Raw genomic sequence first — 25659 nt, forward strand, 5'->3', positions numbered from 1 at the left:
ACCCGAAAGTGGGTGAATGCTGCACCGAGGGGCCCGCTGACTTCTCTAAAGGACAAGGAAGACACGGTTGTTGCGGTGTTTCCAGGGGACTTAAGATTGCATCTCCCGACCACTGAGCAACAGGGAGCGTGCTGCCAAGTCACTGTGGGCAGCTCTGCAAGCCCGTTTACGCGGTTCCGAATGGTACGCGGTTTCATGAGAAAACAATTCAATGAGGCAACAGACACTTGTAATAACCAAATTTTTATGAACTATTACTACAAAGAACTTCGGCAAGAAGGGAGACAAAGTGATCTTTTAGTAAACATTTTTAGCGTAACAGTCTTTGCGACCGGTATTTTAAAAAACCAAGCTAATAAACACCATTGCTCTGTGTTCAACTGGTGTACACTAAAAATAGGGTCATAAATGGAAATACATGTTCTTCTAGCATTTCCACAGGAAATGTTCAAATTTCTATAACATTCTAAATCATTTAGCAGTTACATACGCTACATTAACTAAAACACAGGTATTCCTTATTGCACATTTCAAAGTTGTAAGGAGATTCTAGCTTATGAGGTGGTTTTTATTTAGGGGGGAAATGATATTTTTCAATTGTTTGGCTCAAAAATGCATACTGCCAGGGCAGCTTAATTCTAAAAACAAACCTTTTAAAATAAACTTTTGGATTCTGAAGCCAATGAAATCCTTTACTCTAACAAATAGTGCACAGTTCACTTTCTCAGACTAAATGTCAGAGGTCAGAGTTATGGGCTCTGTTTTAAAGCCTGTGAACAGTCCTGGCTACTGCTCTGAGAGGCAGGTGGGGGCTCGTCTCTAGAGCCAGAAGGTGGTAAGTCTCTTGCAGCAGGTGGAGGTGGATAATCCTGGGGCCCATGAGTAGGGGGCGGTAGTCGAGGACCAGGAATAAAGTACTCTCTTGGACCAAGAGAGCCTAAAGGTCTAAAAGGTGTGTGTCCCGGTAAAAATTCTCGAGGATCAAGAGGCATGTCCCGTCTTCCAGGTGGAATGCCTGGTGCATATTCTCTTAAGCCTAGCGGTGGACGTAAAGCAGGACCTGGAAAAATAAAAAGTCCTGTAAATACATATGAACACATGTAAACACAGAGGACTCTGGGTACGACAGTCTGTAATTTCACAACTTCACAAGTCAGGTGGTGGCATCCCTGACTTCAGAGATGAGGCAAACAGGTACGTTGTATGCCCATGGCTGGCCAACCAGGAAACCATACAGGCAGCATTTAAACATGGCTCTAGCTGGCTTGTGTTTTCTCTATTACAGAGTTCTGCCATCTTTCTCTCACAAGGGCTTGGTTTAACACTTCAAAGCACCCTAGCTTGTCGTAGCAAGACGACAGATTACGAAACAAGGGCTTCACTGCAATAAAGACATTTGATAAAGGGAAACTCCAGTGTCTGCCGCTGTGTCGATTCATGCAGTAGCTCCCCATGGACTTAAACATGCGGTCCAAATCCAGGTGGTCCCCTACTGGGGAAAGGCCTTCTAGCTCTCCCTAATCAAATTCAGCAACATTTATTAGGCATTAAACTCGACCTTCTCTAGAGCTAACACTTCCCTCTCATTTACTGCCAAGGCAGGAAGTTTTAAGTTGAACTGTCCCTCTTCTATACTCGATGACCCATTGTTTATGCTTTCGTCACAGTGATTACAAGCTTTATGTTTCATAATCTATATATCTACGTTCTAGAGGACTTTGTAAGCTCTTGAGTTGGGAGAATTAGTTCTAGCCGTCAGCAGACGTAATATTTCCAGCTTTCTATGAATATCTCTGGTCTACATGAGATCTACTACCCATCTCTGTACAGGGGGATTATGCAGCACCCTGTGTGTCCTAAAAACTGGAGGGAAAGTTAAGATGCACTGGCTTGTCTTACACTTTCATTACCTAGGCCTGTAAAAGCCACTATTAAAATTTCAACAAGGAACAGAGAGAAAAGATGAATGACTCTATAAGTCAATTACTACTATTCAATCATCATACCGAATGGTGGAGGAAGTGGCCGAGGCCCGAAAGGCCCGCAGAGTTGAGGAGGTGGTCCATATCGAATAGGTGGTGGCAGAGGGCATCCCATGGGGGAGCTCACGAGGGGCACCCCTGGGAAAGGAGGGGGCCCTTTTGCAGCCACAGTCACCTGCAGAGCAGAAGCAAATACAGTTGTAAAAGACTCTGGTATGACACACACAAGCACCAACACCAGTAAAAGCTGAAACCCCAGGGGGGGCCTGGGTGGCTCAGTGGGTTAAGCCTCTGCCTTCGGCTCAGGTCATGATCTCAGGGTCCTGGGATCAAGCCCCACATTGGGCTCTCTGCTCAGCAGGGGGCCTGCTTCCTCCTCCCCCTCTGCCTGCCTCTCTGCCTACTTGTGATCTGTCTGTCAAATAAATAAAATCTTTAAAAAAAAACAAAAGCTGAAACCCAATGAAGCAGATGTCCGGCATCTGTCCAAAGAACAGAACCAGCACAATAAAACTTGACCCCTCCTGTCTGTTCCTGCCAGCAGCTTAGGCAGGTTCAAGGGATGGCACCGAAGCCAAGACGTTCACTGGAATTGCACTACTGCCAGAATATGCAAGAGGAAGAGAAAGCAAGAGGATGGCTGAAGGACACTAACAGAGGAGACTCCCACAAACACCACGATCGACTCCTAGCGCGACTTCTTCACCCCCACGTCCTTCCCACTGCCACAACAGCGCATTACTTCCGTACTGAGCATGGACAGAACAAAGGGGGCAAAAAAAGATCCACACTCTACACATGTCACAAGAGCCACTATTCAGAGTGCCAGTGATTTCCTTTCACATATTCTCTCTCATCCTCAGATCTCCCAACCTCTTAGCAGGAAGATCCCGTTTTAAATGAGGGCACAGAGTATCGGAAAATTTGCTGACGGTCACACGGCATGTAAGAAGCTGTTGCAATTTAGGATCAGGTCTGCCTTCAAACCTGTCCTCCTTGAGCCTGCGCTTCCCTCACTAACAAAAGGGGCTCTGCTCTCAAGTCCACTCCCAAAGGGTCTCAGGTGCAGGCTGCCCTTGGATAAAAAGACCTCAAGAGATCCATGTCCCTGGAGTCCTGCACTGAAATGTGGAAGCATTTTCCAACAGAAACGATGTTCTGTACACAAGGAGGCAAGCACAGCACCAATATTTACCTTCGTGCATCAGTAATGCTGTGCTTTATAGTAAGAGACACTACCCTTTCCCGTGGGAAACTGGGTTGGAAATTCTAAAGCGTCAGATCACACATACTGATTTCAGCACAGAGAAGCACTGTGAGCCATGCTCAGAGGACCAGCGCAGCTCTTTCAGAGAATACACTTCTGTGCATGGTCCTTAAGGCTACTGCTGACAATGGGCACAACAGCAATGACAGGTTTTCACGGGTCAGTATTTCACTTCCAGCAAGCATTCTTCCACTACCAATCTGTAAGTTCAGGTCATTCAAAGCAGGGTCTGCCTAGTATACAACTGGAGATACTCAGCACACTTGCAAATGCATAAATGGGGAATTAGGTTATATATAATTAATTTACTCTGCCTCAGAACACTGGACACGAAAGCACAAACAGCACACAGTTGCAGTGATGACTTTCTGCTGCCTTTATGATGTTCCCTACAGGTTAACAGCCTGACCCAAACGGGGGAAAAACCCCAGTCAGATTTCAGCGATCCAGCAACACTTCCAAGTCAAGAACAACAGTAAGATCAGTACCGCCGTGCAATTCAAAGCAAAGCAGATTAGTGTCATGCTCCTCACATCCTTTCCAGAAATATACCAAGTTAACAGCTCAGTTCAGTCCTCAACCTCCAAGTACTTACTACTACTGACTGCTCAGCCACAGATGTACTGCTGGGAACTGAAGGGCCTTCAGGGTCTTGGGGAACAGTATGCTTTTTAAAAAAATGAGATAGTACAGCTATAACAAACACACAAACAAGAGAGGGATGACGCAAAGAGAGGGTGTTGTAATGGAAGTTTAAGGTTTCCTGAAATACCTAATTTCAATTCAGAGCAACTGTGGAACTTACCTTGCCTTCATCCATCATCTTAGTAGGAGAAGAGCCTCTAGAACTGCTGTTCATCATGGGAGCTGCACCAGATCCCGGATCTGCTGAAGGCCAGAGAACGGATTTAGACTTATCCTGATGTATATACTCTTTGAGGAAGAACTAAGAGATCCTCTGCCCACTTCCTCCATGGTTTTAGATCCCGAACACACTCAGATCCCTTACCAGAGGGTTTCCCAGATGCCTCAGATGACCATCGAGGACGAGGTAGAGGTCCGTCCATTGACCCTTAAGATAGAAAGAAGAGAACCCTTGTACGGATTTTTCAGAAGAAACAAACCAATTGTGGACAGGTCAGGGTTCAACTCTACCTAGAAAGCAACATTAAAATTGGCTCTCCTAATACATAAGGGGAAATCCCAACTCAGGCACAAAGTTGAAGAATTAAGACAAGAAGAGTGCCTGGGTGGCTCCGTTGGTTAAGCGTCTGCCTTCAGCTCAGGTCATGATCCTGGGATCGAGCCTCACATCAAGTTCCCTGCTCGGCTGGGAGTCTGCTTCTCCCTCTCCCTCTGCTGCTCCCACTGCTTGTGCTCTCTCTCTCAATGTCAAATAAATTAAATCTTAAAAAAAAAAAAGAATTAAAATAACAACTGTTGGATTCAAAGATCAGTAATAAAACCTGCATGTTAATGGCACCAGCTGGTGCTTTGAGTGACAGGCCCGATGCAGTTGTACAGGCTGATGTTTTCAGTCTGTGTGATCTGACTTCCATACCTCAACAAGTATTACAGACATGTCTTTGATTAGAAACAGACTCACAGCACTGTGTATTAATGATAAATGAGTGTATGCTCCAGTAATTATATAGTCTTGAAGCTACTTTAATAATATCCAAGAGAGGAACTCCATAGAAATGTAAAGATAAAGACTTATACTTCACAGTAAAAAAGTAAAAAGCAAACAGTAACAATTATATATTACTTACAAATGCATTTTATGTATTTATTTTATAATACTTAATATATATTACAGTAATTATTAGTAACAATGCTTTCTGTTCTAAAGCAGATCTTGCAGCAGACTATACACCAAAACAAACTAAGGCATTTTCTTCCCTATACTGGACAGACCCAAATTCTAAAAACATTGTTTGCATTAGAATTCTCAGGACAAACCATAAGAGACTCTTGACAGGAAACAAACTAAGGGTTGCTGGGGGGAAGAGGGGTTGGGGAATGGGTAAGTGGGTGATGGGCATTAAGGAGGATACATGATGCAATGAGCACTGGGTATTATATAAGACTGATGAATCACTGAACTCTACCTCTGAAACCAATAATATATTATATGTTAATTAACTAAATTTAAATTTAAAAAAAATCTTAAATAAAAGGGGGGTAATCCTCTAGAAACAGTTTACTACAAGTAAAATGTGAATGCTCACCAAATTCACCTCTCGGCATCTCTCTTCGATTAAGCGTAGCGGAGAGAGGCCTCGCCGGCGGGTCAGCCGTTGGTGGAGGGGAGCACTCCCCCCCACTCACAGGAGATGGCCCGAAAGAGCCATTCTGGCTTAGAGGACCTGAAGACGACAGTGAACTGTTAGCACCCTGAGGCAACCTTTCTTTCCTCTAGTAAGTTCATCAGAATGAAGATACACAGAACCAGAACGTAATGCACACACACTCCGCACACAGCCTCAGGCGCTGCCCCTGAAAGTGCGGCCCACCTCTCCATGGAAGGTTCTGGGTGTTGGGCCTGCCCGGCCTCGGCTTCACAATCACAGGCTCTTCTTGCAGCACTGCCATCTTCTGGGATAATTCCAGTAACCTTGAATACAGAGAAAAGACAACCTCCATTCCTTACGAGATACCAAGCAGCACTGACTCTGGGAACCCAAGAACGCGCCGAGAAACTGGGAATTCCACATCACGTACTTGTGTCTCAAGTTGGCAGCTTCCTTTTTCTCCTCGATGATAGCTCTTTCTGCAGCACGAGCTTTGAGCTACAGGAGACAAACAGATCCTAATCAGTGCTGGCACGCTACGCACGAAATAAAGGAAAGGGAAAAAAAATCTTACCCAGTTATCGTGAGCTTTCTTCTCATGACTAGCAATCTGAAAGACAACACGTGGATGACTGCATGTGGGGACTCGTCGTCGCAGCCACTGCCAGCGTCTGTCTCAGACACCGAAGAACCCGCAGCCGCAGGGGAGGAGAATTACCTGGGTTTTGAATGAGCGCTCTGTCTTCAGCAGCTCCTCTTCCATCTCTTCAATTCTGCGCCTAAGAATCACACTTGCTTTTATCAATGAAAGTGCAACTAAAGAAAATCTGAAACCGTCTCACCACGTGCCCCTCACTGCAACACCCACGCTCCCTTGCAGAAATACTCACATGGTCACAATCAGAGTATAACACGATCAAAACTAAGATGACCTAATTTCCTTATTATTTAAAGGCAGGAGAGCCTGAGTTGACACACTGTAATTTTCTGGACTGTTCTTCAACATTCTCGAGCAATCCTGCTAGGACAATCTTCCTCCACAAAGCTTTTTCTTCCTTTAATGACAGCCACAGAAACTTGCCCAGAGCTGTCACTACAGCTCTGTGGCACAACAGCTGTAATGATTTCAGATACACCACTACAGCGAGCGGGCTTCCTGAAAGAATTCCTCCAACACACAGAACCGCCCAGCACGGTCAGCACGAACCACGTTCCCTGACGGTCTTGCCAGCACTGGGTATACGGCAATGGCTGTTAATGTGACACTGTTCCCTTCGTTAACTTAAAATGCATTTTTTTCTCATGGGAATTAACTATTCACATCCTGTGACCATTTATTTATGTTCTGTGCTGTTTTGTTCTATACAGTGTAACACGGTTTTTAAAGACGCCAACAGCCCACCCCTGGCACGGACCCTGCTCTCGAAGCTGAACTCACTTGTATGTTTTCACTTCTTCCGCAGCCAGAAACGCCTTCTCGTCAGCAGCTGACAGCCGCTGCTCTCTCTCCTGCCGCTCATACTCTTCCTGACTCAGTTTCCTAAGACAAAATTGGCTGTCAGTCAGACGGGTTTCTGTCTTCCCAGCAGTCTGCCCAAATGCCTCTACTCAACCATCACCTCCCCTCCCCTCTAAAATGCACAGACATACAGAGTCACGGAAGAATTCAAACTTGCCACTCCAGGATAAAAACCAATCTCTGGCCTGTCAGCAAATCACCTGCATTTTTTAACTTCTTGTAATTCTTGACACACTAGAAACTAGTTTAGCAAATGTCACTCTATGCCCACCGACTAGTTCCTTGTGCTTAACACAGTGAAAAGACATTTTACTTGACTGTGTAACGCCATGGCTGATCAACTTCACACCATTAAGCTTCTCAGGCCAAAGCAAGGGGTAATTACTTCTCTTATTTCTACCCGAGGAAAACCTGTAATTACTTCCCTTGTTCTACCATAGGAGGACTGCCTCTCAATCCAAGATGGGTACGCAATAAAATAGCCAGAGAAAGAAAGAGCCTTCTAAAAGAGTCTTCTAGCTTCTGAACTGTGTAGTTAACCAACCACAGAACATTCCTGCACTTCAGATATGGGACTCCCACTACCTATTTCAGTGGCACGATGATTCAAGAAAGAAAAATCTCAGAATTTAGCAATGTCTAGTGAATAAAACAGAAAAAGGGGCACCTGGGTGGCTCAGTGGGTTGAGCCTCTGGCCTTGGCCTCAGGTCATGATCTCAGGGTCCTGGGATCGAGCCCCACGTTGGGCTCTTTGCTCAGCGGGGAGCCTGCTTCCCCTTCTCTCTCCGCCTGACTCTCTGCCTACTTGTGACCTCTCTGTCAAATAAATAAAATCTTCAAAATAAAACAGAAAAAGAATCCCAGCTGTTCCATAATCAGGGTCTTACCTACTGGAAACCGGTTTTGACCCAATTAACCTTCAACCTCCAGATACCCATCTACAATAAATCGATTGCAATGGGAACCTTTATGGGTTGAAAAATGCTATTTTGTTACCCTTGTACATCTTTGGCTACAAGTCTAATTCAGAAGACCCTTAACTTGAAATTTAAATTTCTATGAATCAGAAGCAAAATGAGAAGAGCTATATGGTTAAAAGGTTTAACAAGAAAAAAAAGTTTATTCTTTTATAACTGCCCATTCAATACTCAGCAAAGTATTTTATGAATGGCGACACTATATTGGCTACCTCCTGAGATGATAAGATAAAAGTACTGGCAAAGTACTATCCCTGCACTAACAGAGCTCATAGTTGAATATGTGAAAGATACAATAACAGAAAAATCCCTGACTCTGGCTTAGGAAGAAAGGTGAGAAATGGGGGATCTTGAAGGAAAGATCAATCAGAATTTTTTTCCCGGTAATGAATAAGTTGGTCTGAGAATACTGAGAACAATTAGAACATCGGTCAAAAATATAAAGACTCTGCCTGAAGACATCAGAGACTTAATATATTAGTTGACAAGTTAAGGTATGAGGCCAAGCTCCAGGAGAAAAAGAAATCTCAGAATTACAAGAAAGCCTGGCATGTGAAGCCACCTTTCTCCCAGGTTCATTCCATGCCCTAAAGACCATGGAGACATAAGGAGACTGAGAAGAACTTTCACCAGATCTGGGTTCAAAGAAAGATGGAGTTCAAGGCTGCCAATGAAGGGAACCTCCAATCAAAATCCGAGGCTTTGGGTTTGGACTAGAAAGAGCCGTGCAAACAGGCAACACAGTGTCCTTTGAAGGGACAAGGCCAATTTTAAATGACGTAAATTGCCGACTGTATTAAAGTAACAACCTCATGCTACAAATAAACTCAAATCTTTCCCGTAGGAAAATAACATCATCCTAGACTTCTAGTTTTCTCTACGGTTATTATAGACAATTTTTGCCACTCAGTCAAAACTGACCAAGCACTCCACAAAACACTGAGATCAAATCTAAAAACCAAGAGGGCTGGACCCATAGCTGAATCTTTACAGACTTTAAAACAATTATGCTTATATAATCAAAGAAGTAAAAGTCAAAATTATAAAATTTTAGCAGAATCTGTAAAATTGAAACACAGTAACCAAAATTAAGAATTATTAATAGGGGCTCCTGGGTGGCTCAGTTGGTTAAGTGCCTGACTCTTGATTTCGGCTCAGGTCATGATCTCAGGCTCATGGTGTCGAGTCCCACATCAGGTGCCTCACTCAGAGAGGACTCTGCTTTAGATTTTCTACCCTCCCTCGCCCCCTCTGCCCCTGTGCATGAGTACATGTGTGTGTGCGCTCTCAAACAAATAGATTTTTATTAAGAAGCCCTCAATGAATTTTAGCAGCTGACTTGACAAAGTGAAGTGAGACCTTACACATGAGACAGGTCAGAAAAAATGCCATTCAGAATGCAGCAAATCAGGTAAGAATGTAGGAGACACAGGGGAAATATAAAAAAAAAATTAAATAGAATCTTACAAGAAGAGAGATTGAAGCAGAATCAATATACAAAGCAAGGTCCCCCAAATCAAGAGGTGCCAATGACCCAAGCAGCATAAATACAAACAAGATGGGGAGAGGGCAGAGAAACAAAAAATTCACACACACACCCTCACACCCTCACACCTCCCACTAACACAGCTGAAGAACCAGAAAGGATGACTGAAGGCTCCAAGGGCAGCGGTGAGACACTGAGGAGGGAAGAGACAATGGATACTGGACTCCTCAAAGGAACTACAGATCCAGAAAGTTAACTGGTTACTTTCAAAGTAATGAAATTAAGTAACTGCGAGCATCTCACAGCCAGCAGAACAATCCTTAGAAAGATGTTATCATACAAGATAAACTGATCGTATCTGTCACTAAAGGATGGCCTTCGAGGAGAGTGAAAGAGACCCCCAGTGAAAAACTACAGACGTGGGAGAGGAGGAAGAGCTACAGGAACTATGCAAGTGTGTGTCAGCAGAATGAATGCCGGCTGACCGTGATGCAGTACAACACTGAAACGTCTCTAGAGTTTAGGTGTAGAGGGAATGAAGATGTCATTCAAATAGCATCTACGTCAGACGGGAGCTAAAGCCCAGAAAGAGGCACACTTATTCATGTATATCACACTGTAACAAGTTCAGGACCCGTGTTAACGGTCCTGAAAGAGCAACTTCTAACTACCAAGACTTAAAGAGCAGAAAAGCAGAATTATGAAAAATACTCAAACAATCCAAAAGACAGAAAGAAGGAAGAAACACAGGAACACAGAACAGACCATCAAACAGAAAGCAAACAATAGCAGGTAGATTTATTTTATTTTACTTTTAAATTTTTTTTATTTTTTATTTTTTTAAAGATTTTAATTATTTATTTGACAGAGAGAGATCACAAGCAGGCAGAGAGGCAGGCAAAGAGTGAGAGGGAAGCAGGTTCCCCACTGAGCAGAGAGCCCGATGCGGGGCTCGATCCCAGGACCCTGAGATCACGACCTGAGCCGAAGGCAGAGGCTTTAACCCACTGAGCTACCCAGGCGCCCCTTTAAATTTTTTTTTATTTTTAAGTAATCTGTACACCCAACATGTGGCCTGAACTCACAACCCTGAGATCAAGAGTCACATGGTCTACCAAGTGAGCCAGCTTGGTGTCCCAGTCACACACAGATTTAAACCCGTGTGTGTGTGTGTGTGTGTGTGTGTGTGTACTGTGGAGTTACATAGAAAAAATGTGCACTCACCCAGTCTCTATAGCTACATACCTATTTATGCTACAACAGACTCCATAAAAGATTTTAAGAAACATAAACGTTTCAATGGGCAGAGACTGCCAGGTGGAGAAACTGTAAAAGGACATTTTTCTGCAGAGAAAGCAGCATACGTAGTAATGAGGCTCAGAGTGGCATAAGGAACTGTGTTCAGTGTGGCTGCAGGTCAGAAAGCATCAGAAGTTGCTGCAGGAAATGCACCTGGAGAAGAAGCTCCAGACAACTGAGGAAGTGTCCTGTGTGCCTATGCGAGAGTCTGGAACTGATCCAGAAGAGAACGGAGCACTCCTGACAGATTTTAAGCACTCGAGGCCATGCAGAGACCTGCATTTTAAGCAAGTTCACTCGAGGCTGAGAATGAATAAGAGACTGGAAGGGGGTATGAGAAATGGCAGGTGATGAGAGGTCCAGTCAGGGACTGGCAGGAAAGAGGATGTGGACCTGAACTACCCAGGCTCTGGGGATGGAGAGCACGGTACAAACCAGATATGCTGGACGGACTGAATAAACCAGTGCCACAATGACTATCATGAAGAAAAACAACTGTCGTTTAGGAAATTAAGAGTACTTCTGGTGGCAAAGAAGTACACTTTAAAAAAAAAAAAAGGTCATGAAATTAGGAATATTTCTCTGAAAACAGGCCAGGTATTTAGAGCTGGCCTGAACGAAATCTAGAAAATCTAAAATGACTGCCCGGTGGCAAAGAACCCAAGAACACATTAGCGGTCTGCTTTCGATGTTTCAGGGCACCAGGCAACAGCAGCCTGAGCATTTAAAAAAGATAAACTTTGCTCAGCAGAATAAGCCTTCTCAGAGGCTGCCGTGTATCTATTTTTAGAGAATTCTGGTAATTTTGTGGAGGAAAAAAACTTAAAATGAACACCAAAGTCTATCTTTCAAGAAACACACATAACTCCAGATTTGAGATGGAGATTTCAAGATATTAATACCTAAATATACACACGGAACAGGTACGTCTACATTTAAAACTCCAAACACCCTCAGCACAATTACAGTATGTAACGTTTAACCTGAGCATTTGACTAAACTCCAAAACTTAGGATACCTTCAAATAACTAAATATTCCCCTTGGAGTGTTTATTCTACTAAACATCGTGTCCTACAAATCACTCAGGATTCTCAAAGGCTGTATTAAGTAGTAGTAGAATAGGGGCGCCTGGGCGGCTCAGCTGGTTAAGCGACTGCCTTCAGCTCAGGTCACAATCCTGGAGTCCCGGGATGGAGTCCCGCACATCAGGGGAGTCTGCTTCTCCCTCTGACCCTACACCCCCATGCTTGCTCTCTCTCCCTCTCTCGTCCTCTCTCAAATAAATAAAATCATTTAAAAAAAAAAAAGCAGCAGTAGAACAGACACAGGACAAATCACGCTTACTTAAAATGCCACAAAGAAAGTAAAGTACATGGCAGAGCACGAGAAGGACTGGGTCTTCACAAAGCACACGCCACAGCAGGACCGCTGCACCAGTAAACCACTCCCTGTCAAACAACCTGCAGTCCAGTAGTGCACGCATTCACTTACATGGCGAGACGGCTAATGACTGGGCACGATTATCTTACTTTTGCAGCGCCATCTCCTTTTGCTGGTACAGCTCATTCAGAATCTCCACTTTCTGCCTCAAGGTTTGGCATTCATCCTCCAGGATGGCTTTGGCTGACTGCAGTGAACAGCGGTCATCTTCCAACTTCTTTATTTGGTCTGGAGAGGATAAAATGGTTGAGCTGGGTGTGTGCACAGGGCTCACAAACTGGTGGGGTGGGGGTGGGGGGCTGGAAGTAGTTAGAAACTCAGCACTTTCTTCTCAGGAAGCAGCCTACCTTCCAGGTTACATTTAGTAGACATCGAGGCTCTAAGCTTAACTTGTAGAAGTTTTAGATCCTCTTCAACTACTGAAATTGCAGTTTGTGTCTAAAAATTCCAACAGAGAGAACTATCCTTACAAGGGAGGCACAATGAGAATTCACAAGCACTTAGAGTACTCCAAAGAAAAGCTCATACCCGAGAAATGTCCATCATCTGCTTAATTCGATTTTTCACTTTCTCACTCTGGTCACCTAAAATACAAAAAGCTTTAATTGCCTTTTCCTCCTTTGCTTTTTACTGTATTTTCTTGATTTCTCCAAAAATAAACAATTATAATTACATTCAAACATTTAAAAGGAAAAACAAATCAACCAAGAGAACTAATTAGGCTCCATGACTTTTAAGAGAATTGTAAATTCAAAAAGCAAATTCCCAGTTTGTACAGCAGAAGTGTTATCTGTGCCATTCTCAAACAAGAAGGAATGTGTGAACTAAAGCTCTTTCTTCTCGTTCAGATCTGTGTCCACCTGGTCATGTGTCTTATTTAGACAGACTTCCTCTTCCATTCTCCCCTTGAATCTGCTACCAGGCATGGTTGAAAATGCCCACTGTGAAAGCAGTATCTGATTTGAAAAACATGTCCTTCATCAGTTAACACTGCTACTCTTCAGCTCCACTCTCGCGGCTTTCATTAATTTATGGCTCCCCCGACTTCTGTACTCTTGAAATCGGTTGTGGGCCTTAAAACTGCAGAGCTACAGAGATGATGAGCACTAGATTCAAAGGTCATCCCCACAGCAATGAGACATAAATTTCTCCTACTGAACAGTGTTCATACTTACAGGTCTAAGTCATAGCTCTGCTGCTCTCGCTCTAGTGCAAACAGTCCTCAGTGGTATGGAAAAGCAGAGTCCATGTTCATTGCACACCCACTACTGTACCACAGCCCTGCAACCCACCTCTGCCCGGTGCACAAAGAGGTGTTTCTAAGTCCAGTGATAGGTATCTACAACTCTTAACGCTTAAGTTAATCAGGGGACGGCTGGGTAGCTCAGTCGGTTAAGTGGCTGCCTTCGGTTCAGGTCATGATCCCAGTGTCCTGGGATGGAGTCCCAAATCGGGCTCCTTGCTTGGCAGGGAGCCTGCTTCTCCCTCTGCCTGACAATCTGGCTGCCTGTGCTCTCTCTCTCTGAGATAGATAAATAAATAAATATATAAATAATCAATCTTAAAAAAAAAAAGAAGAAGAAGTTAGTCAGGGGCGCCTGGGTAGCTCAGTCAGTTAAGCATCTAACTCCTGATTTCAGTTCACATCATGATCTTGGGGTTCTGAGATCAAGCTCTGCATTGGACTCCTTGCTCAGTGGGGAGCCTGCTTGAGATTCTCTCCCTCTCCCCCGACCCCTGCTCGTTCTCTCTAAAATAAATAAATCGTTTAAAAAAAAAAAAAAAAAAAGAGGAAGTTAGTCAGCCAAAAGGAGCATCAGTGTACTTAAAGACAGGAACACAAAAAGAGGTCCAACCTCCCTGAAACCAAACTTACCTCCCACTTCACCATTTGCTAATTCATCTAACTCACTTCCTCCTTTATTCTGACTCTCAGATTCAGATTCACAATCTAACCGATTCAACTGGGTAATGCAGTTAGTCAAAGCCTAGAAAAGAAGCAAAGGGACATTAGAAAGAGCTTCTCAAGTAGATTTCATGACGATTAAGCATGCAGTCAAGAGAATAAACTTACATTAATATTATCATCTTTGTGAGTAAGAGCTACTTCCAAATTTTTCTGAGATTTCTCAAATGCTTTGATTTGGTCACTGAGCTCAGCATGTGATTTGCTCCAGTCTTCGATTTCTTGCTGCAACTGAAAAGTTAAAAACACATGAATTTCCAAAGGCTAGGGCTCTTGCACTGGACACATCAGGAATATGAGAATGAGACAGGGAAGCAGGGAGCCATGCTATTCTTTGGCCTGTCACTATGGACTGAGGCCTTCGTGATGGGAGAGGGGAGAGTGGCTCCTACCCTCAGAGCTGCAGTAGGCACATGAGATGAGAGCTGTCAAGGAAGTCAATCCAGTTATTACAACCTTCAGAAAACTGCAGCCCATTCAAATAATTCACTTTTATAGGAACAGAAGAACACATTTCACTGTCTCCCATGTCCACACTCCAGATCATGTAACCTTCCTTTTGTCAGTGAAGCAGTAATAGCTCAAAATAGTGTTAAAATTCATAATTCTTTGGTCAAGAAGCAAATCCATCATTTCACTGAGGCTATTCAAGTTATTAATTGGTTGGTATTTGACAAGACAAAGACTAAAAACACTCAGACAGCTATAAGAAATTATAGGTAAGAACAGAAAATCTAGAACAGATGGAGAACATATACATGCACTCAATTTTGGGAGCTTAAACTTTGCATATCTAAGAATAAAATTCTGCATACATATTTCATTTCCTTAAAAACAGATCTGAGAAAAGATACTCAAGGGGTAATGATACTCGGTCCCTTCATCCACATAATCTAGGACATTAACTTTTCTTTACCTGTTCTTTCTTCTTCTTAAGCTTAGCATTTTCCTCTTTAATCCGATGGCATTCAGACTTCACCTTCTCTTCACTAAGTTTGGCTTCATTAAGCGCAATCTGAACCTAATGCAAAACACTCCTATTAGTGAGTTAATTCCAAAGGAGGGGTATTACACTTTCCCAATTAGATATCATATAGTTTTCATTTATTATTCTAGCACACATCAAATGTTTGCTCCTCAACAAAACTAAGACACCCTATTAACATCTTGCAGAATTAAAGGCAGCTTTACCTCTGAAAATTCTGAGGCATTCACTGAAATGACATCCTTTAGCCTCTCTATAGATTTCTTGCTTTCCGATATCTGCCATGCGGAAGAAGAACACAAAAAATGTATTAGGATTTTAGTATAAACAGTAGGATATGTGCTAAAAAGATGAAACGCTATCCCAGAGCCATTGCCTACATATCAGGTAAAAGCAGGTGATTCAGTGTTAGCTGGGGAGAAAAGTCAAGACTGTAAAGAGGAAAGAAAAAAATAACTGGAGCTCTAACTGCGTGCATCTATGACCTTCCTTGCTATGAGCTAATGTGGTAGGTAGATGACCAGACAAAAAGGTGAAAAAAAGCAGGGAGAAAAAAAAAAAAAAAAGGAAAAGAAATGTTCAAGTAGTCCAGCTGAAATCAACTGGCAGAGAAAAAAAAATCCCCAAGGTCACCTTAAAAATTCTCTTGCCCGAACTAAAAATGGTTGGACTTGAGGACAGACAGACAAATCTCACTTATGGAAGAATTCCAAATAATCTGTCAAGGTACTGCCTCCTCAAGGAGGTGGAACATACTCTTCACTCTTTTCATCCCAGGCTGGGCATAGGTACTTCCTTTAGAAGTGAACAGTACACCAAGAGTGGGGATGGGTCTACTGAGAGGAAAGAAACCTGGCAAATACCTGGTCAGCCAGGTCACAAGCTCAGCTGGGTGTGCAACATATGGGAACTCTCTGAAACTTCCCTGTAGTTCTTAAATGGTTCTAAAAGGCTTGTTTTTTTGTTTGTTTGTTTTTAAGATTTTATTTATTTATTTGACAGACAGAGATCACAAGTAGGCAGAGAGGCAGGCAGAGAGAGAGGAGAAAACAGGCTCTCCACGGAGCAGAGAGCCCAATGCAGGGCTCGATCCCAGGACCCTGGGATCATGACCTGAGCTGAAGGCAGAGGCTTTAACCCACTGAGCCACCCAGGCGCCCCTAAAAGGCTTGTTTTTAAAAGGAATCATGCAAAACAAAACAAAGTACTAGAACTGTTCAACAGGGGTACGGTTTCTTAGTTGCTCTACATGTTTCAGATGGCAGAGCCAAGCAACACAGAAATTATCCAGGCCTGAGGACAAAAATATTTCCTAGGACCATGAAAATAACAGCTTGTGGTATTAGCATTTAAGATTCCATGAAGACAGATGGATATAGGTTCAACTTCCCTGTCTCCCAATCCTCCTTTGGTTACACCCTGGGAAAATGCAGAGGTCATTCCACCCCATCTACAAAACAGTATGAAAGCTAAATTACAGTTAACGATTTGTAATAAAACTCTTACCAAGTCCTGATTCTTGACATTCTGTTCCCTCTCAGATTCTAACATAACACGCAGATTTTTAGCTGTATCATCCAGAATTTCATTAGTTTCTTCAAGTTTCTTGATTGTATCCTATTAAAAAAGACATTAAAATTAATAGTAACTACTCACTATTTTTCTTTTTTTAGAATGCAATCTCAAAAAGAGAAAGGATTTTTACCTTATATTTAATTGCTTCATCAGACAGAATCATATTTTGTTTCTTAGTCTCCTGAACATGTTTCTTTGACTCCTTAATCTATTTAAAATAAAGCACACAGAATTCAGAACTATAAATCACAGGGGAATCAAAACTAATCTGAGTAGGTAACCCCTTAGAGAAGAAAGATGTACTTTACACATACGATGATTACTTCAGATCTGGATGGCTTATAGGAAATAATGAAATTTTAAAATACCATAATAACTGCACCATAACAGAGGAGGAAATAATTCAAGCTGGAATGATGAGGGGAAAATACTGAAAGAATAATTATACCTTCTGTTCATAATCTGACAATTTTTGTACAAGTTCTGCATTTTCTTTCATGATATTCTTCACCTTTGCAGCAATCTGCTGTTCAGTGACTAAAGGGGAGAGGAAATCCATAAGATTATTATGAGAACTAAGTAAAACTAAATAACCCAATGTATTAGCAGTATATTACCTAGCACTATGAGGAAAAGAACTTCTTAACATAACTATTACACTTTTAAGAAAGCAACCTGCAGTTCATGGCAAATAAGGGTGTAAAAATACTACTAAAATAAGAAAAATAGGGGCGCCTGGGTGGCTCAGTCAGTTGAGTGTCTACCTTCTGCTCGGGTCGTGATCCCAGAAGCATGGGATGGGGACCCCCATCAGGTTTCCTGCTCAGAGGGGGAGCCTGCTTTTTCCTCTGTCCTTCCCCCAACTCATTCTCTCAATCTCTCTCTCTCTCTCTCTCTAAAATAAATAAAATCTTAAAATAAATAAGTACATAAAATAAGAAAAATATAATAAGGACCCTTCCTTCAGTGAGATTCCAATTTATTTCAAAAACAGGAAATATAACAAAATATTTTAGCTTGATATCCTTCCCTTCATGGAAGTACCTTTCTTCTCAGAAACTGTGATCATTCAAATATATGTCATTTGCAAAAAGAAAAAGACAAAAAATACAAGCACACTGATTTACATTTCTACTCCTCAAATTATATACTTAAATATTTACTGTATTGATTAAACCATTAGCACAGGAACACTGTTCATATGCAATAAATTTGCATTAAGTCAACAAAGCCAATCTGCCCCAAATCAAACTAATCATCTTCCACCTCCCACAATTTGTTCCACTTCACCTCCTATCTCAGTTGGTAGCATCACTATCTACACTCTGTCACCCAAGCTAGCAACTAGGATTAGTAAAATGTTCAGGAGTGAGTAAGTCAATCAGACATCAGAAGTCACTGTATCTATTTCTAGCTTACATAAAACTCCTATCAAACACCAATACTGAGGGAAGAGTACAGACAACAGAATAAGCCTAAATATTTACCTTGATATACTCTACTCTTTACCTAGAAGAAAAATAAAATTAAATTAGATGTCAAAACATTTTAATAACAGAAATATTATAGTATTTCATTATGAAAATATTATATTCAATAGTCAAATCATAACAAAATGAAAATTTAGTAAACAGTTTGGTTCACTGTAATAATTCATAGAATTAAAAAATAAGAAAAGGTTAAGAAGCATTTCAAACATGGAGCGCCTCAGTGCCTCAGTCAGTTAAGCATCTGCCTTCAGCCCAGGTCATGATCCCAGGGTTCTGGGATCAAGTACTACACCAGGCTCCTTGCTCAGCGGGGAGTCTGCTTCTTTCATGACCCCATCCCCCACTCGTGACCTCTCATGCTATCTCTAACAAATAAATAAAATCTTAAAAAATAATAAAAAATATTTTTTAAAAAGCATCTCAAATGTAATTGGTAGTGATGCCTCACAATTTCTGGTAGAAGCACTAAAGTGAATACATCATTTTGCAAATAAAGATATGTTTATGTATTAAATGAGCACCAATCTTATTTAGCACTTAATTTTAATAATGGAAATGGATATTTTCATATTAAATAAGTCAATACTTCTTTTACCCCAAATCATTTGACAACCCCAAATAGTGAGAATGAAGTCCAGAAACAATGATCATTCAAAGACAGTTTCAGGAAACAAAATTAAAGGCATAATCTTTGTACTAAGATATGTCTCTCTCCCTCACCAGAAAACATCTTTGAAGTCCTATTACAAGTTAGCAACTGGCTGAATTTAGAGATCTAAAAGTTACGCTAGGTCATCTGATTTTCTCAAAACCCCTAAACATAGTGGTCATCAACCTGAAAGGGAAAGAAGGCTGCTAGAGGAAAAGGCACAAGCAACAAGAGAAATGACAACTAACCTCTAAATCCTCTCTAAAGGACTGAATAATAGGGTTGCAAAATCTAAGCAGGGGGCACGTAGGGGGCTCAGTCGGTTGTGTCTGTCATTGGCTCAAATCATGATCTCAGGGTCCTAGGATCGAGCCCCCAAGTCAGGCTCCCTGCTCAGTAGGGAGTCTGCTGCTCCCTCTGCCCCTTTTCCCTAGTTTGCACTCTCTCTCTCTCACAAATAAAATCTTATTAAAAAAAAAAAAACAAAAAACTAAGCAGTACTCAATTTTTTAAAAAATTGCATCACTGAAAGTCTTTGTAACCCAGAATTTATTTACACTTTCAAAAGTTATAAATGGTAATGAAATACTCAGATCAGTCCATAAATCATCCATGGTATCTCATTATTATTACGGTATCCAACAGCATGTATAATAATGCTGTTATTGGAAAATGCATTCAGAGTTCCAACATGGAAAGAAATGACTGTTTTTCTAATGTCACAGCCTTGTTAATGAGACAGTAAGTCCTCCTTTCACCCACATCAGTAGGCGGGAGGAGGTAGGAAGAAGCAAGAAGCAGGCAAATGAGAGCAGGGACCAAGGTTCCAAAGTCAACTGCTGAGGTTGAGAAATAGCAGTTAGGACGTAAAGCCTGCATCATCCTGTGAAAATGTAAACAGGTGTTAGGATTTTTAAGATGGGAGAAACAAGAGTGGGAAATAAAAAAACGTTTTCACCTTTTCCCCTTCCACTCATCCTTTCTATGTTCCCTTTCCCCTTCCATCTGAGGAAAAGTCCCATGAGATCAGAGGACTCTTCCCAGGAATCCAGGCAAATGACCCTTCTTTTTAAGTGATTTTATCATCACTTGTACAAGGAGAGAAAGCTTATGAACAATGGTATGTCTGATAAAACTAAGAAATCAGAAAAAGAAATAATCTTAGAAAGACATGCATCTAATGCTTTGGCTACTTTAACTGTTAAGCTTCAACTGAAACTGAAAGCTTTTCATCTGCAAAGCTCATTCACCCAAGATTTCTTCTCCAGTTATGTTAGATAATTATGAAACAAAAAGACATAATACAGTCACAAGATTGAATACATATGAGCATACATATATAGATAAGCACAAAAGACACATTCTGCACAGGAAGAGACTCTGAAGAAATAAAAATTTTAATGGTGTGTCTCTGGATACTACATAATCTGTGTTTCCAAATAAGAAGGTATTTTATGAGTCCAATAGCAAATGATCAAGTTAGAAAATATGTGAAACAAAACAAAACAAAAAAATCTGTGAAACAGATAACATATAGGAAAATGCTGCAAACTTACCTAGGGGCCTAGATATATTTTTTTATTATTTTGTTCTCTTGTAGCATTTTTTTCTGTGCACATGTCTATTTTTATATATTTATATATACAACATACAGTTTGTATTTTACAGTCCTGATTTCTGCTTTTTCCACTTAATAGTAAATTGTGAGCGTTTTCTGGGCCCCCTTATCTTTGAAATAACATAAATTTCAAGAGTTACCTAGCATCCTATTATAAGGATGTACAATAATTTAACAATTCCCCTACTACAGATCATTTAGTTTGCACCAAGTTTTCACTCAAAAAATAGTGTTTCATTGATCACTCTTATATAAAACTTTTAATGCATGGCTGGTTATTTCTCTAGGACAGATTAATTACACATGGCTTTATAATAAAAGGATATGAAAATACATACTACTTAACTGCTTTTCAAGATGGCTCTAAGACTTGCCAGTTCTACTAGGAACCTATACATGTGCCCAAGTAGGTACATATACACTTAATCTTTAGATTTTAAGATTTATAAACTGAAGTTTTCCCATTAAAATTACACATATTGTCTTATTCACCTAAATCTTTACCAACAAAGATTATACTGAATTACTTCACAAGATTAGCTGAGATCAGAAGCATCTGTGTTCGTGCTGGTAAATGAAAAAGAAACAAGAGGGTTAGCGATTATAAAATATCTGGTGTCTTGATGAGTCAAAGTATAAGTTTAATTTACTCACAACAAGGACAGTTCTCCAGAAGAAGACGGCAAATGAACCAACCCCCAAGAAGGCGGTGATGAGTACAGGCTTCCATGGCAAGCCATAAAAATCAGGCCCAGGCTGAACATCATCAGGCAAGGTTGCAACTAACTGAAACAGAAATATTGGAAATAACATGAATCCATGAAGAATTTAGAAGAGAACAGTCACAAAGAACCATCCACAGAAATTCTGAACCGACCTCCACCAGGTAACTACCCCCTCAAAATTCTTTAGTAGCTTCCATTGCTTCAATAGAGATGGGACACTGGCAGCCTCTTATTTCTTGTCTGGCTTCAAGTATTTCTGAATATTATGAATCTAAACGTATTTAAGCTGAACACATACTTCCAGTTTGCAACAGGACCTACCACATCATGTTGTCTAGGACACGTCTAATCTCTTTGGATCAGACTTTCCTCTTAGTTAACTCATAACTTAAAAAGCCACATAATAAAACACAAAATTGAACACCCTAGAGAGAAAATCAATTTGTATGGTGGCAAATAAAACCAAAATGATAGCAAATAACCCAAATAATGTGCTTTTCCTCTAAGATTTTCAATCTTTATTCTACTGTTACATAAAAACAAAAGCTGAGTAAGCTCAGACGGCTCCTCACAACTGGTCCAGACTGCAGCTCTGAATGTAACCGTCTTCTACATAACGCCGTGCCTGTATTTTAAACGCTTCCTCGAAAACAGCTGCATGAAACACTTTCCCACCTTCTACAAGCACACAGCTACCATACTGGCCCCAACCCACCGCAGTGCCAGGGGTCACTAGAAAAGAACCCGAAGAGATCGTGACTTTCTACCGGAAAATAACACAGCGCCTGCTACAATCTAAGAAATCAGTAACAAATTAACAAGAGACGAAACCTTAAAATCACTCCCCCCGGCCTCCCTAAACAGCACTGCAACGTCTTGCCTGCCTCGGCCCTGACCCACTCCAGCTCTCCCTCCACCCGTCAGCGCGCCAACTCTGCTCACAACTCGTCTACCCGCCTGCCGGAGCTGGGGTCCCTCCCTGGGCATGGGGACCCTCACCTCCAGTAGCTTGGCTATGAGGGCTGCGTAAAAGACCGACAGGGGTCCCAGAAGTTCCGAGTCCCCGGGTGAAGCGGTGACAGAAGGCACAGTGGCAGGAACTGCGTCCATCGTGAGGGGGCGGCTGAGAGGACGCCACGTTCCCCCTCGGAACAGCACCGAAATCCCCTTTCCCACCGCTTCCTCCTCCGGAAAGGGTCGGGCTGAAGAGGCGTCACTGGGAGTGAACTTCGCCTTCCCCAAGCGAAGACACTCTCCGCCGTACGTCTCCAAGGAAATACGTCATCAGACAATGCCCCTTTTATGACGTAAAGACGCCTACGGAGGCCCGGCCCGCGACGGGCGGGGCCGTGGCGGACGGAACCAACGGTCGCCGAAGCGACCCGCGCGGAACAAACTGAGGGCGGCGCGCTGACAGAAGCCTCACGTGCCGCAGGAGCTGGGGTCTCCGTGACAGAGGAGCAGGGGCTGGGGCTGGCGAGAAACCTCCCGCTCACGCCCCTCAAGGCCAGCCTGTGTCACTGCGTGCCGAGACCCCAGGCACCTGTCCCACTGCCCAGACGGGAGAGCAGCCTCTCCCACGCCCCGAGTAAAGGCACCCTCCCCGGTCTCCAGGGCGAGGCCTGCCTGCCCGAGTATCTCCAGTTCCCCGAAGCTCCGCTTTCCCCTTCCCAGTCCACAGGCTCACGCTGTCTCACATTCCTGATGATGCTCTGGAGTAAGGCTGCTTCTAAGGAGCCATGTCATTACCACGCCATACCCAAGGGTCCCGCATGTTAGTTATGTGACTTTTGGAAAAGGACGGGGATTATGCATAGGCACGTTCTAAAAGCTGAAAAAACTGGGGGCCTGGGTGGCTCCGTGGATTAAAGCCTCTGCCTTCGGCTCAGGTCATGATCCCAGGGTCCTGGGATCGAGCTCCCCACAGCGGGGAGCCTGCTTCCCCTCCCCCCCACCCCCCGCCCCCCGCCCCCCGCCTGCCCCTCTACTTGTGATCTCTGTCAAATAAATAAATAAAATCTTTAAGAATAATAATAAATAAAAGTTGAAAAAACTGAGGACATGTAAAAGGAACAATGATGTTTGTAAATCTTTAAAGGTATGTCTAACAGTTTAATATAAAAATTAAGAACAATCAGGAAAATCCTCAAAAAGAAGAGCAATGGAGGCGGGGAGGGGAGGTGAAAACAGGCCACGCAATTAAAACAGCACAGAACTGACCCAAGAATACAGATGGATTATGAACAAAACAGAAAATCCAAAAATACACCCAACTGCATTGAAAATTTAGAATATAATAAAAGTCAGCTGGGGAAGAAAACTTTAATAAGTGATGTTAGTATAACTAAGCCATATGGAAAATGTTAAAATTGGATTTTTTTCATAAGGATAAATTCCAAATGATCAGAAACCTGAATGTAAAAAATGAAATCAAGTACTAGAAGGGACATGGGTGAGTTTCTCGATGTATTATGAGTGATCAAAATTCCTAATTATGCCTCAAAATCCAAGAGAAAAGAATTGCCAACAACTACTTGAAAATAATAAACGTGCCTAGCCCCTGCATGCAAAAAAATGCGAAATGTCAAAAAAGTTTGACAACCAGAGAAAAAATATTTGTAACATTAGAGACAAAGGGTTAATATTCCTAAAGTATGAAGAACTGTACAAGTAAGCAGAGAAGAAAACAGCCCCAAACCTATCGAAAAATGAGCTGAAATAAAAGAATCAGCAGTTCTCAGGAAAAGAAATAGGAAAAGCTCACAAACATATGGAAACATGCTCTGCCTCACTCATAATAAAAAATACAAATTAAACCTACACTGAGATACCATTTCTCACTTATACTGGCAAGATCTAAACATCTGACAACATACTCTACTGGTGAGAGAGTACTCTCACATATTGCTCATCATTCCACAAAACGACACAACCTCTATGAATGGGAATTTAGCATCATCTCCCCAAACTGTGTGTTTACCTTTTGATGCAACACTCCCACTCCTAAAGATCCCAAAGATACTGTGGACACAACAAATATTAAAAAGATATATAAACAAAACTATGTTATTCCAGCATTATTTATAAGAACAAAAGACTACAAACAACCAAAATGTTCATCAATAGAAGAGTTGCTGAATACACTGAAGATTACCGTGAAACTGGAAAAAAATAAATTTTATATACTGCTAGCGTATGGTTTCCAGAATGTTGGGTTTTTTTTAAAGGAGGGGTGGAAAAAATGTAGAATACTACTTTTACGTAAGAAAGTAATGACACAAATAAGTATTTTTTATGGCCCTGAGATAAAATTCACATACAATAAATGGCATATATTCAAAGTGCACAATCTGATAAGTTCTGACACACGAATACACCTGTGAGAACCTCATCGCATTCCAACTGAACATATCCTTCACCTCCACATGTCTCCTCATCCTACCTCCCACCACTTGCAGACTGGGCCTGCCCAAACAGAAGTTCTCTATCATAATAGTTTGCATTTCCTACAGTTTTATATATGAAATTTATAATCACCATGTATCCTACTTCTCTGGCTTATCTCACCAGCACAGAGATTCCCCCATGTTACTGCATACATCAATAGGTAACTATTCCTTTTCATTGCTAAGTAGCATTTCACTGGATGGACCTAGCACAATTTGTTTATTTATTCAGCTGTTGACGGGCATTTGAGTTTTCCCCAGTTTTTAGCTTTTACGAATAGAGAGGCTATGAATATTGATGTACAAGTACACGGATGTAGACGCAGAATTTATTTTTTCAAGGGTACATGCTTAGGAAAGGAATGGTTGGAGCACTTGACATAGACCTTTCTAAGAAACTAACCACCAGTTTTCCAAAGTGATGAACCACTGTACATCCCCCACCGGAAGTGTGTATTTCCAGCTTCTCCACATCTTCTCCAACATGTGGTTATTTTAATTTAAATCATTCCTTTTAATTTTAGTCATTCTAATAAGTATGTGTGATAATTCATGGTGATTTTAATTTGCATTTCACTGAGAAGTAATGATGTTGAGCATTTTTCCATGTGCTTATTTCCTATGCACACATCTTATTTGGTGAAGTGTTAACTTTACTGGTTTATTTCTTACGAATGAGCTTTAAGAGTTCTTTATACATTCTGCATATAAGTCCTTGTTCGTATATATGCTTTGCAATGATTTTCTCCTAATCTGTGCCTTGTCTTTGCATTCACTTAACAGTGTATTATGAAAAGCAGGCATTTTTATTTTGATGAAATCCAAATTATCAAATTTTTCTTTTATGAATGAATCATTTTTTCAGTGTTAAATCTAAGAAATCTTTGCTTAACTTTTTTCTGTAAGTTTTATGGTTTTAGGCTTTACATTCAGTTCAAT

General features: G+C 41.6%; 1 protein-coding gene across 8 annotated transcripts in view; it reads right to left on the reverse strand.

Annotated features, from left to right (window-relative positions):
• Nucleotides 1-222: 222 nt before the first annotated feature.
• Nucleotides 223-25659, reverse strand: part of MIA3 (MIA SH3 domain ER export factor 3) — a 57706-nt gene continuing 32269 nt past the window's right edge. The window contains exons 1-24 of one of the 8 annotated variants that reach the window (XM_080824270.1): nt 22274-22548; nt 21204-21335; nt 18280-18301; nt 17241-17329; nt 16923-17000; nt 16724-16834; nt 15424-15495; nt 15149-15253; nt 14341-14463; nt 14143-14254; nt 12795-12850; nt 12614-12704; nt 12356-12494; nt 6982-7083; nt 6262-6322; nt 6118-6153; nt 5974-6041; nt 5766-5866; nt 5481-5618; nt 4259-4321; nt 4055-4134; nt 3845-3916; nt 2007-2157; nt 223-1060 (exon numbers count right to left, since the gene is read on the reverse strand). In XM_080824270.1, the coding sequence (XP_080680396.1) occupies nt 750-1060; nt 2007-2157; nt 3845-3916; nt 4055-4134; nt 4259-4321; nt 5481-5618; nt 5766-5866; nt 5974-6041; nt 6118-6153; nt 6262-6322; nt 6982-7083; nt 12356-12494; nt 12614-12704; nt 12795-12850; nt 14143-14254; nt 14341-14463; nt 15149-15253; nt 15424-15495; nt 16724-16834; nt 16923-17000; nt 17241-17329; nt 18280-18301; nt 21204-21335; nt 22274-22384 (2424 nt within the window). In that variant the 5' untranslated portion in view covers nt 22385-22548 and the 3' untranslated portion in view covers nt 223-749. Of the gene's footprint in view, nt 1061-2006; nt 2158-3844; nt 3917-4054; nt 4138-4258; nt 4322-5480; nt 5619-5765; nt 5867-5973; nt 6042-6117; nt 6154-6261; nt 6323-6981; nt 7084-12355; nt 12495-12613; nt 12705-12794; nt 12851-14142; nt 14255-14340; nt 14464-15148; nt 15254-15423; nt 15496-16723; nt 16835-16922; nt 17001-17240; nt 17330-18279; nt 18302-20307; nt 21117-21203; nt 21336-22273; nt 22549-25659 lie in introns of those variants that run through there. The other 7 variants (XM_080824269.1, XM_080824265.1, XM_080824272.1 and 4 more) reach the window with 7 other exon arrangements.

This window comes from Martes martes (genome assembly GCF_963455335.1).
Source record: "Martes martes genome assembly, chromosome: 15".
In the NCBI taxonomy this organism is placed as follows: domain Eukaryota; kingdom Metazoa; phylum Chordata; class Mammalia; order Carnivora; family Mustelidae; genus Martes; species Martes martes.